Source organism: Mustela putorius, unplaced genomic scaffold (genome assembly GCF_011764305.1).
Source record: "Mustela putorius furo isolate JIRA1106 unplaced genomic scaffold, ASM1176430v1.1 tig00000040_pilon_pilon_pilon, whole genome shotgun sequence".
Lineage (NCBI taxonomy): Eukaryota > Metazoa > Chordata > Mammalia > Carnivora > Mustelidae > Mustela > Mustela putorius.
This window is the reverse complement of record NW_025421261.1, coordinates 2,076,584-2,089,152: the sequence shown is the minus strand read 5'-3', so window position 1 is coordinate 2,089,152 and position 12,569 is coordinate 2,076,584. Positions and strand designations below refer to the sequence as shown.

The 12,569-nt window shown below is 43.1% G+C and overlaps 1 protein-coding gene across 2 annotated transcripts in view; it reads left to right on the top strand.

The window, feature by feature from the left end:
* ANTXR2 (ANTXR cell adhesion molecule 2) overlaps nucleotides 1–12,569 on the top strand; it is a 145,974-nt gene that overhangs the window by 62,641 nt on the left and 70,764 nt on the right. For both annotated transcript variants that reach the window (XM_045070080.1, XM_045070365.1), the window contains one exon: nucleotides 3,311–3,406. In XM_045070080.1, the coding sequence (XP_044926015.1) occupies nucleotides 3,311–3,406 (96 nt within the window). The remainder of the gene's footprint in view (nucleotides 1–3,310; nucleotides 3,407–12,569) is intronic.

Here is a 12,569-nt window from a genome sequence, read left to right as displayed (position 1 = left end):
TCTTCTCGTGCCTTAAGGATGGTCAGATAGTGAATGGTAGAACTCAGTGAAGACAGTGTGTGTGTGCAAGTTTCCATAGTTCGTCTCGTCTTCTGGAAGATGAGATAAATAAAATGACCAGAGATTCTAAGTGATAATATTTTGGGTGGTGGCTGTTTTGGTGACTTCGCAGCCTTACGCCAGCTGCACAAATACCGGTGTGCTTCTTCCTCTTCCGTCCTGAGGCAGAATCAGAATCAAATGATGGCTTTAATTGTTCATGTGGAGTTCATGCTTCATCTCTGGAAAGTAATGAATGTTTGATGATCTATGCTGTCCTGAGCATTAGTTATTTTATTTTTTTAAAATTTTTTATTTATTTTAGAAAAGATTTTATTTATTTGTTTGATAGAGACAGACACGGTGAGAGAAGGAACACAAGCAGGGGGAGTGGGAGAGAGAGAAGCAGGCTTCCCACTGAGCAGGGAGCCCGATGAGGGGCTCCATCCCAGGACCCTAGGGTCATGACCTGAGCCGAAGGCAGATGCTTAATGACTGAGCCACCCAGGCGCCCTGAGAATTTGTTATTTTAAAAGTAGATTTATTGAAACTGAAAGGCTGCTAGTAATTGCTGTCTACAAAAGTGGGGTTGTTTGGGGGTGGTTTCCATGCTGCTTTGTGCTCATCTTTTTTTTTTCCTTCCATTGTGATAAGAACAGATGATACAGGGAAAGGATACACATGTCGAGATTTTTCTGATAAGCTGAACCTAGTGTGTTTTGCCAGCACTTCCTCGCCCTGTCTTCTGAGAACGACCTTCTCTTCTGTTCTCAGTTGTTTACATGTAACTGGTTACGTACAGATTCTTATCTCTTTTGTGCATCTGCCATTGTGTATGGCCTTTAATTTTTTTTTTAAATGTTTATTTATTTATTTATTTATTTATTGAGGGAGGAGCCAAGGGAGAGAGAGTCTTATGCAGACTCTGCACTGAGCTCCGGGCCCCAGGGGCTCGATCTCACCACCCTGAGGTCATGACCTGAGCCAAAACTGAGGGAGTGTGGCCCTTACCCAGCGGCGCCCCCGGGTGCCTCGTACTGCACTCGAAATTCCGTTGCAGAAAGTTCTGACTGGATGCTTCTACCACTATTACTTAAACATTGGGAAATGTCTCAGCCTTGGTCAGTCCCAGCCCTTCTCGGCGCGGGCTCTAGGCAGTCCTAGATTTAGGGGTATCGGCGGGGTTGTGAGGAGAAGGACGGTTCCGTGGGCCGCGAGCTGAGCTGCTTTCCTGCAAAGCCGCCGCTCAGAGCTTGGCAAGCGCGTTAACATGAACAGCGGTTTTCTGAGAGAGAGAGAGCTGGCATGGTAATGGCTTTTCCACAGAGTTTCATGCTGTGGGAACCACTGGCTTTCTTATTTTATGGATTAGAAAACAGAGGCTCCAAGAAATTAAACAATTTACTTAAAGTTAAACCTCTAGACCAATACTTTTAATACGGTGCCATTGGAAGATGGATACTGGTGCCCCCCCCACACACACACCGTGCCACCCCTCTCTCTGTCCGCCCTTGGGATAAAGTGGCTTTTACCCTGACCTCTGGGCTTTGTTTTGTTTTCTCTTTTTAATTTAAATTCAATCATCGAACATTACATCGAAAACTAATGTTTTGTTTTGTATTTTAAAGATTTTATTTATTTGAGAGGGGCGCGAGCAGGGGGAGCTGCCGAGGGAGAGGGAGAAGCAGGAAGCCCAGTGGGGAGCTGGTTCCGGGACCTTGAGATCATGGCCTGACCCGAAGTCAGATGCTTAACCCACTGAGCCACCCAGACACCCCTGGGCACATACTCTTACTTGTTTTGAATGACAGGAGATGTATCTCTGAAAATGCCCATGAAGTCCCAAAGAGAGAATATATTGATTTATTTACAGGTTTTTTTTTCCCTCTGCATTCATTCCTTTGAAAGAAAACAAAGAAATAAAACGAGGAAAGAAATAAAACAAAGAAAGAAAAAAAATACACACACAGAAAACAGAACGTTATTACTGGGGATACTAGAGGGGGTTTGGGGGCAACACCTTGTGCCCTGGGGAATTTTATCCTCACGCCAAAAATTCCGTAGATACTAGTCTTTGCATTTGGGCGTTTTGCAGGCCTATCTCTTTGGACTTCATTCTCTTAGTCAATCATTTTAAATGCCAAGCATGGCGTACACAGCAGTACGTAGGCTGGGCAGAGCCCCATGACTTGCTGGAGCTCACAGTGAAGAGTGACAGAAAAGAGAAATTAAAGAAATAATCACAGTGTATCAGTGTATCACAAATAATGTGTGATCAGCTCAAGACTGCAGTACCGAGAACCATAAGGGTACAGTGAAGAGGAGCCTCCCTAGGCAGAGGCTCAGAGAAGGCATCCTGGGGAGGGGCTTCAGGCGAGCCACGTAGGAGGACTAGGTGGAGGTGACAGGAGGGGGCGGGGCAGGGCCCAGAGCAGGTTCCTTAGGGCCGGAGGAGCTTGGCGGCAGGAGGTGAGAGAACACCAGTGCGGTTCTTGAGAGGCTAGCTCCCGAGCCCGGAGAACCCTCTGAGGTGCGAATGTTGGCGGTCGCTTTCTTGCACTGATGCAACGTACCATCTGCCAACAAGAACCGCGGCTGCTGGGAAGCCCGGGCGGCTCAGTCCGTTAAGTGTCTGCCTTCGGCTCAGGTCGTGATGATCCCAGGGTCCTAGGATCGAGCCCCACATGAGGCTCCCTGCTCAGCGGGGAGTCTCCCTCTCTGTCTCCCCAGCCCCTGCTCCTGCTCTCTCTTGGCGTCTGTCTTTCAAATAAATGAATAAAATCTCTAAATTTTTTTTTTGTTGTTGTTTAAAAAAGAACCATTTGTTGTTGGTTTCTCCCTTGCTTGGTCATTTTTGATATTTATTGTAAATAGTGTTTTATCGTCCTAAAATCTGGAAAAATGTTCCATAAGTTTTGCCTAAAAGTAATCATGCTTGTGATCCAAAGCCTTCTCCAGAGATAAATGATAGGGACCATACGGCCCTTCCGTATAACCCCAGGTAGTGATTTTTCTTACATTCTTTTAAGGCATAATTTAAAACTGTTTATAGCACTTTGGAAGCTTTCTTTTTTCTACTGTTTTAACATAACCTGTATGAAATAGAATATAAAGGAATTTATAGAATTTAAAGGAATATAATGAAAATCTGATTTGACATTGGTTATGCTCTCTGCATCATTTTCTGGTGTGTCCTTAAAAAAAAATGTGTATTTGGAATGTAACCCTATGCTTTACTGACCACTTTGTTTCTGTCTTCTGCCTCTTCTAGTCTAGTGGGACGGCTGCCATCATTGCTATTCTGGTGTTACTGCTACTGCTGGGCATTGGTTTGATGTGGTGGTTTTGGCCCCTTTGCTGCAAAGTGGTGAGTAAGGGGGATCTGCACCTCTACATCTTTGCAAAGCAGTGAGGTCTAAAGTGAGGCCTGAAGTATGACTCAGTGCCAGTGTCCAACAACAACAAAGTTTCAGTAAGCAAGTTGAGTTTTAATAGTTTTTATTACACACTAAATTCTAGAAAACATGCATGCCAATAAATATTTATTATCTGACTTCGTCTAAAACACATTTCAAAATCAAGTTTGGAGGGAGGCGGGGAGGGGGGCGGAAGGTGGGAGAGGTCGGAGCGATGAGGGGCTTTCCCTGCAGCGCAGAAGAGCTTCCAGTAATTTGAACGACACTTTCACTTGGGGTCACGGGGAGAAGCTGGGGATCTGTCAGGTTTTCTTATCCGTTCGTACTGAATGCTTCATTACCTCTTTGAAAAGTCTATTTTGGGGCCTTCTCTGTTTGCCTCTTGGAAAAGCATTTTAGAAAACAAGTCACGGACAGATGTTAGGGTGTCTGGCAAGTCCGCAGTTGTGAAGTTATGACTGTTGGTTTGTTTGTGTCCTTTCGTGTTTGAGTCAAACCTTGGAAAAAAGACAGGTTTCTATTCGCTTTCTACTGCTACTGTAACAAATCGCTCCACATTTGGTGGCTTAAAGCAACACAGACTTATGATCTAACGTTTATTTAATCACGGGTAGGAGATGGGTCTCGCTGGACTAAACTGGGCTGGAAGGTATCGACAGAGATTCGTTCCTCTGTTAATGCTCTGGAGGAGTCCCTTCCCCGGTTTCCCACCTTCTAGAGGACACACCAGCCCCTCGCCTCATGGACCCTCCCTCCAGCTTCAAAACCAACAACACTGCATCTCCTGGGCCATGCTTCTGTAGTTACGCTTCCCTGCGACTCTTAACCCAGCTGGGAAAGGACCTCCAGTGCTAAGGAACCATGTGAAGAAACTGGACCCACCTGGATCACCCAGGATGGTCTACAGGATGGTCTACCCTCTCAAGATCCCTGACTCTCTCAAGCTGCAAAGTCCCATTTGCTGTGTCATGAAAATGACTCATAGCTCCAGGGACCTCGGGGTAGGGGGGTTGTCATTCTGTCTTCCACGGGGTGGACTGTTGGGTCGTAGAGTTCAGCACATTTCAAGCATTCCAGTTGGGACTGTTCAGGTTTCATAGGGAAAAGTATCCTGAAGAAGCACCCGTTTGAAGCCCACCTCCTCCTCGATAGCGTTCCTTTCAGTGTTGGCACGTCACACAGAGCTGGACGTTTTGTAGATCACAGTGGGGTTGTACACGAGTTTACAAGACCGCCTCTTTCCTCCCTCACTTTCGCTGACTCACTTCAGTTTCCTTGTAACTTCAGGCACTAGTCTGCAGGACTCCGATGTCTATTACTAATTATCCTTCAGTCCGATTTCATGAATCAAGAGTCCTTGATCGCAGAGTAGGTGGTCCATGGAGGAGGCACAGAATTAACTCCGACAACGGTAGACACGAGAAGCATCCTGTCTCTTTGCTGAACTAATCAGTTTCCTGCCCTAGCGATTTCTGCTCAGTTTCCTGCTATAATCTTGAGTATCCTAATATGGTTATTTTAGGGTGGCCTGCATTCTCGAGTCTCAAATTGAAAAAGCAAAAAAGTTGCCCTATTATGATTGTTTTTTTTTAAAATTTAAATTTATTTAAATTTTAAATAAGTATAAATTTATTTATTTTTTTATTTAAATCTTGCTGTGGTGGGGTTCCTTCATTACTTCACAATTTCATTTATTATCGAACAGAGGGCTCAGTGTCAAAGTATCTGATTTTTTAGAAGATGTATGTGAAAACCAAGCTAGGCTTCTCTGGGACATTTCTGATGGGCTCAGGTCCAGATCTTGACCATCATTTTGGATGTTACGGAGAGGACTCCGTCTCTGAGAGTGGGTCCATTTACCACCCCGAGACTACAGATCGTGAATCATGGAGTATATTTCTTTATGCAAAGCCTAGAGGGAAGCCTTGAAGGTGTGTCGTCAGGATGTCGGGAGGGCTTCCTAGCCTTACGAACATCGTGAATGCTTACTAATTTCTGAAACTCAGCTTAATAGAGACGCCCACCTGTTTATGACATTTAGAACTACGGATTAAAGGACACCTAGCCCTGAGTATGAACTGATACTTATACTTAGGTACAAATGAATCATAGCAAATGTTTTCTAAGGTAGCTTTAAAAGCAGGGTAGAGGCAAAATTCTGTACTTCGCCCTTGGCAGCCGTGTCAGTACTATGTTAGGAACTGGGGGGGGAGGGTAACAAGAATGGCTGTAAAATGCCGTGGAAACTCACGTTTTAATACGGAAGCACAGAAATGTGGACGGAGTGTAATTGGAGGGACACCAGCCACCCAAGAGCAACATTTGTAAAGCACAGTAAGAACGTGAGGAGGAGGGATTTGCCAGAGTTGTGGGGTTCTCTCAGAGACACTCTCCTGGGCTGATGCCTGCAAACGGAGTTTTGAATAATGAATAAGATGTTTACTGTGGATGAGGGACATTTCCGATGACGTGTGCGAGGAATTGCGTCGGGTCCCTCCGGCTTCGGGAAGCAGCAGGCGGAAGCCTCCCTAGCGCGCCAGGGAAGGAACAGCCGCGCCAGGGAAGGAACAGCCGAGAGATCGTGTGGGGTGTAGGGAGGCTTCCTCTGTCTTTTAGGAAGTTTGAACTCACCCCAGGGATGATGAGAGGCCACTGGAGAGATTTGGTGGGTGTAGTCCCCCCCCCACCCCCCAGGAAGCCGTGCTTGCTTTGTAGCAGTGTGCGCCCAGGTCTGGTCCTGGTGGGGATTAAGTCTGTATCCAGCCGAGTTTCCATCAACAACTGAAGTGGAAAGCCAGAGGCAGATCAAGCACCTTAGAGAGGGCCACTGGCCTAGAATGGAAGACAAGCTGAGAGCTGCAGGAGGACGAAGAGGGGAGCGGACAGAAGGAGCAGAGGCACCATGGCCAAGGGGGTCGTCCTGCAACGGCAGGATGTTTGTTTCATTTTGTTCCTTTCAGAGACTATGTTTGCGCTCCGCTGGATTTAGAATGTAGTTTGCGCAAACTTATCCTTAGGGGTTAAATGATTACGGATCAACTTAACTTCGACTCTGTTGTCACCATGATATTACTTCTAATGGGAAATGAATTGCATTTGTGACAACTTGGTGTTGTAAAAGTTTTGTTTTGTGTGAATGTTTTAAAGGACTAGGGGCAAACATTTAAATCTCATCTTTCAGCTGAAACATGATGAAACAGCTTAAAATGTCTATTCTTGATAAAGTTCTAGAACATAGGTGAGGTTCGTTGGGATGAGGTCTGGAGCCGATGACCAAGAAAGAATTCTTGAGACATCTTTGGTGCAAAAGTGTGGTTTCTTAAAGCATGGGGACAGGACCCCTGGGCAGGAAGAGCTGCTGCCCCGGGTTGTGAGGGGTGACAGGTTGTGTACCAGGAGATTGGGGGAAGGTGAGGAAAGGGAGGTTTCAACAGAGCTTTCGTATGCTAAAGAGAGCCGGCAAGGTGCCTGGAGGAGGTCTTGATCAAGGTTATCTTTCACTTTTAGGGAGCCTTTAACATCAAGATAGTTGGGAGATTCCTAAAGAATGCACATTTGTCCCACCCACGAGTGGTGGGGGTGAGGAGGAGATTGCGAGGTGTCAGCCTTTAGCTTTGACCTCAGCTAGCCTTCTGCTTCCTCATCATTCTCAGGAACTTTTAGATGTTGTCAGCAGTCCCCCCTCCTCCGGAATCCTATGCTCAGGAGCTGGGATAAAGACAGAACGTTTGGAAATAAAGCCCTGACAGAGGCCCTAATACTTCTTACACATTCTTATTCTTTAATTTCTTATTTTATGTAAATATCTTATGAAATGATTTGTTCCTTGTTCAGAGAAGATTAATATTTCACAGATGTCTAATCCATAACTCAAAAATGACAGAGTCACTTACATTTTAGACAGTGGTTCTCATTTTTTTTCTTTTCCCCTGCCCTAAACAATGGGAAGCTCTCAGAGCAGTCTCGGTAAGCTTTCCAGTGGGGGTGATTCTCCCATTGGTGAGGTTCTCCAGGGTTGAATGACATTTGGAAAAGTCCTTGTAGTAGCTGAATAATGGTCCCTGAAAATATGCAGGTGTTAATTCCTGGAAACTGTGAATGTTATCTTCTTGTGGCAAAAGGGACTTTGGGATGTGATTAAATTAAGCTCCAGAGGTAAGGAGATTAGCAATGGAAGGAGAAAAGGCGTGACCCCAGAGGCAGAGGTTGGAGGACACCCCTACTAGCCCGGGAATAGTGACAGTCACCAGAAGTTCAGGGAGGCAAGCAACAGCTACAGCTTGGGAGCCTGTAGAAGGAACCAGCTAGGGGGGCTCTTAAGCCCCACATCAGATCCCTGCTCAGCGGGAAGCCTGCTTCTCCCTCCCCTACTCCCCCTGCTTGTGGTCCCTCTCTTGCTGTCTCTCTCTCCATCAATAAATAAAATCTTAAAAAAAAAAAAAAAAAGGAGGAAACCTCATTTTAGCCTTACAAGACTCAGTTCAGACTCCTGGCTTCCAGAATGGCAAGAAGTTTCTGTTGTGTTAAGCCATCGAAATTGTGGTAATTTGTTAGGGCGGCATTAGGAAACCAGTACAGTCCTTAGATGATTCTGATATTGCTCAGGGATGGGAATCACTGCATACTTATGACTATCGATTAGGGCAGTTCTTATGTGATAGAGCAACTCATTACCAAAATTGGTCAAGGAGTCTAAGAGGTTGTAACATGGAAGACAGTGACTTACTCTTCACACTGTTAGCAATGGTTAAAGGCTATTAAAAAATCAGTATCCATTTTTTAAACTTAGAATTACTTTCTGTTTCGTTTTGACTGACTATAAAATGAATTTACATAATGTTTTATATTCGGGATTTACTTATTTCAGAGTGGCAAGGAGATATTGGGAGAAACAGGCTTCTGAGTGTTGAAAGTGTTCAAGTCACACATGTGGTTAGAATCATTTGACAAGGGCATTCATGGACAGCTCTCTGCTGGGGCTGCTTGTTTACCGTCCCATTCATATTCAGATTCTGAACCACTGAACCCCAGGAAAGCTAGGACGTGACCTTTTTACTCTGCAGGGAAAAGCAGAGAACTTGAACATTTTAACTAAGTAACTGTGTCTCGGAAACTATGCCACTGGCCTCATTTGCTGTACCAATTTGGGATCTGGAACAAGAAACATATCAAAGTCGTAAATATCCCCTCTAGCATATTTTATACTAAAATTTTAACCAAAATCTTCAAATAGTTACCCTGTCAGATTAGAAAAGGAAATTAGGATCGAACAATTATTTATGTGATTATTTGTGGAACATTTCTCTCACTTTATGGTCTAATAGTTTCACGAAGTCAAGTACTCTGTGTATTTTATTTTACTCCTCATTGTAAACCAGTCATCTCCTGCAGTAAACTGTCTCAATTCTTAAAATTGAAACACTTGACAAGTTTTTATCAGAAGACCACTTCAAAATAGGTTACCTTGTTGCCAGTTTTAGTCAAAATTCTGTCAACTATGGGGAAGCATTTTACACGAGAGGATTAATGATTAATGGTACAGCCTTAGTTCTCTGTATGATTTTCACTGGTTTTATTTAAAAGGTATCCTTTATGATGTATCTGTAATAGGAAATGTGGCCTTTGCCATTCTTTACAATAGTTACTAAGAGATAAGTAGGTAAGGATCGGTAATGGTAATAAAATTCTGAAGTAGAAGCAATTTAACTTTTGTCTGGTTGCTTCTCCTTGTATCCAGCAGGGATTTCAAACCTGAGGATCTGGGGAACTTAGGTGGGAAAAGAAAATCTTTATTTTTACTTCCAACTGAAATTTATTTTCTTCATTTTTGAATGTAGACCACTCTCCACAAAAGTATTGGCAGTTCTGGAGACTTTGTAAGCAATAGTAATCACAGATATCCTCTATCTTCAGATATTTTTGAAATATCTTCTACAAGTATCATAACTTCAAAAGTTAGAGTAGTTCTCATTATTTAATGTAGTAATTCTCATTATTTAATGGACTATTCATAACATAGCCTTTATTTCTATATCAGAACTTTTGTGATTTTTTTTTTTTTTTACAGACCGGATAATTATATTGCAATATAATTGGATTCCTTAAAGTCCTTTGTATTTTAATTTAGCTCAATTAATCTGGGAGGGATCTGTACATTCGCTGGATTGCCAGAGAGGGGTACAGCATAAAAAAGTTTAAGGAAAAACCCCTGCAATCGGAAATCAGGCCACAGGGGATGCTTTTCATCTGAGACTACTTAAAAATTTTAACTCCTTCGGTTCATTTTAATGCATATTTTCAAGGATAAAAGAGAGAGACAACATCATTTAAAATATGGCACAGTAGTTTCTTCTGTGCACGTGTTCTTTCCATGACAAAAGAAACCTACAAGTGATAGTTGGAAGACTTTTTCCCATAGTAACCACGGGGCAAGCGCCCTGGTGCACAGCGGACGTTTTTAGGCACCATTATTAGTGAATTACAGAGTGTGTTGAGTTTGCAAACTATTCCGTGAGGGAAAACTTCTCATTTTTGTGTGAAGTTATTTCTCACCATCTGTTGCAGAGTCTGCGTCCTGCTCACCGAGGATGCGCACATCCATCCTCTACAGCTGCTGGTCGTTAACAAAGACATCAGCTGCCTCCTTCCTTTTTCCTTAAATTAAAAAGGGGGGCAGGAGAGGTTAAAAGAAACTTACCATGTCCTGAATCACGAGTGAGACATTAGCAAATATGGGTGTTTTCATCGCTGTTTAGCTTGGAAGATATGCTGAGCTGGTGGCAGATTTGTTTTACTCTCAGGATGGCAGAAATGACAGTCCTACGGTTGTGTCATTCGGCATAACCAGACAGCGCAGAATTACGGATGTAAGGCTAATGAGGTGGCAAACAAAGGCTTTCTGGAGTGTTGTCAATTAGAGTGTGTTATACAGCTGCAGATAAATATCCAAATATGCTGGAAATGATAAATGTTCACTCTGCCCTCATGTCGTTGGCCGGAGTTCTCCACCCTCGGGGGAAAATTGCAAGCGCCTTTTACCTCGGTGCATTTAAGACATTACATAAAGGTCTCATAAATCTTAATTTAAAAAACAATTTTGAAAAGTTATCCCTTTAAAGCTCAATTTGCTTATAAGTAAGTTGAGCTTTCATGATGAGGTTGTATCTGCCTGGAGCTCTGTGCAATCGTTTTCTTAGCCAGCAACAGCTGTGCTGTTCTTTCTAAATAGTAATAACCCTTCTATATTGCACTTGTTTTTTATTGTCCAGGAGGGCTCTTGATGCCTTTATTGAGTTACTTTGAGAGTAGCCTGATTTTTTTTTTGGGGGGGGGAATGCACAATAAAACAGAAGTAATTTAAATTTTAATATGCCTTCCTTGCACCATTAATTAAAATGATTTATGTTTGGTTGCCTCCTTGAAATAGAGTGTGATGTTAGTGCTTATTGCTTCCATGGTGATGTTTTCCAACAGAACATCACTTGCAAAACGGGGTGTCCAGCTCTTCCTGGTCTAGTGTATTTGCTGTGACAGCAGCACCTTTCCGTAGCTCTTGTCCGAACACACTCTCGCACTGTTCTTCCCAGTCCCCGTTTGGCATTTTAAATCGTATCTATCGTCTGGACCTCCCACTGGTTATTTATCTGTACAAAGTAGGAATCTTTGATCACTGACGAGTCTGTCAAGGAGGAAAGGAGAGGGCGGATGCGATGGCTCGGATCGTATTTTGATCTGGATGATGAAGGCATCTAACTTGAAGAGAGGCAGAAAAAAGCTTCCCAGATTCCAGTGTAACAGAACTTGGTGCTTCTGCATTTGCTCTGTGATCTCATCAGAAAGAGGAAGGAGAAGGGACAGAAGCCCCCATCTATTTCAGACCAATTTTCCTGAGCACTGAGAGCAACTTCTCCATTGTTTGTGGGCTCTTAGTTGCGTAGATGACATTGCTGATAAATTGGGCATTTGTTTTTGTCACTGGCAAGAATCAATCCTGAAACGCTACTTGATCTACAGGCGTTGTATCCTATCTTTTTTTTTTCATCCAAGGCAGTCACTGTTGACAGTTCTTTTCACTCTTTTCTGAATATTGGAACATATGATCGCATCAAGCTGGCTGCAGGCTCCAGTGCTGACATTTTCTAGCGCAAAGAATGCCCACATCACTCGAACATTTGAAAAGTGTTAATGAGCAGATCAAAAGGACTGTTGCCTGAAGCAGCTAACTTTTTTTTTTTTTAAAGAAATCGGCTCTCCTCCAAACTGAAATCTTCATTCTAGCAGCTAAGTAGATGAGATGTAATCCTCCGTGATGATGATAATAACAAATGAAAAAAAAAATTGGAGGAGAATCAAACTCTACATATGGTTCATAAAGTGGTGAAAGTGTTTTCCAGAATCTTCAATACAGAACTCAAGGATGCTAAGTGGAAAAAATCCTGGCAACTAGGCAATATTATGCCTTTTAAAATCTGCAAATTCTCATAAAATATGGTGCATATGAATACATCCTTTTCTGAAATGGATGTGTTCTTGCACTATTTAGTACAAGAATGGGATTCTCATGACTGTTATTTTTAATGTATTTACACTGACAGTAAGGTTTCCTTTTTCTCCTGCACTGGTTTTGCTGAAATGGAGGGATATCAGTTGGACACAGATTTTTTTCCATTTTGACTTTTGAGCCAAATGGCTTCAGATTATTTTCACCCTCTTTTGTTCCTTAGGAGGCCCTGTAGCAGAGTGGCGAGAGGGAACATTTTGAAACATCCCATAAAAATCATTTTAATTCCTGCTCCAACATTTCTAGGTCAGTGATGTTGGGCATATTAATTAACAAGTTATGTCTCTATAAAGTGGGAATGATAATCTCTATCTTTCATAGTTGCTATAAGGTTTAAATTAAACTCAGTCTGTCCGTCTCTCTACCTACCGACCTACCTATCTCTCTTCCTGCCTACCACTTCTACATCCATCCACCCACCATCCATCCATCCATCCGTTCACGCCTTCCAGCAGGTAACAACTACTCAACACGTCTTCAGCCTTTTCTTTTGCCTCCTTTCCCTGTGCGGTTCCAACTGTATTTTAAAAGGATGTCATTTGGCAGGAGAAGTC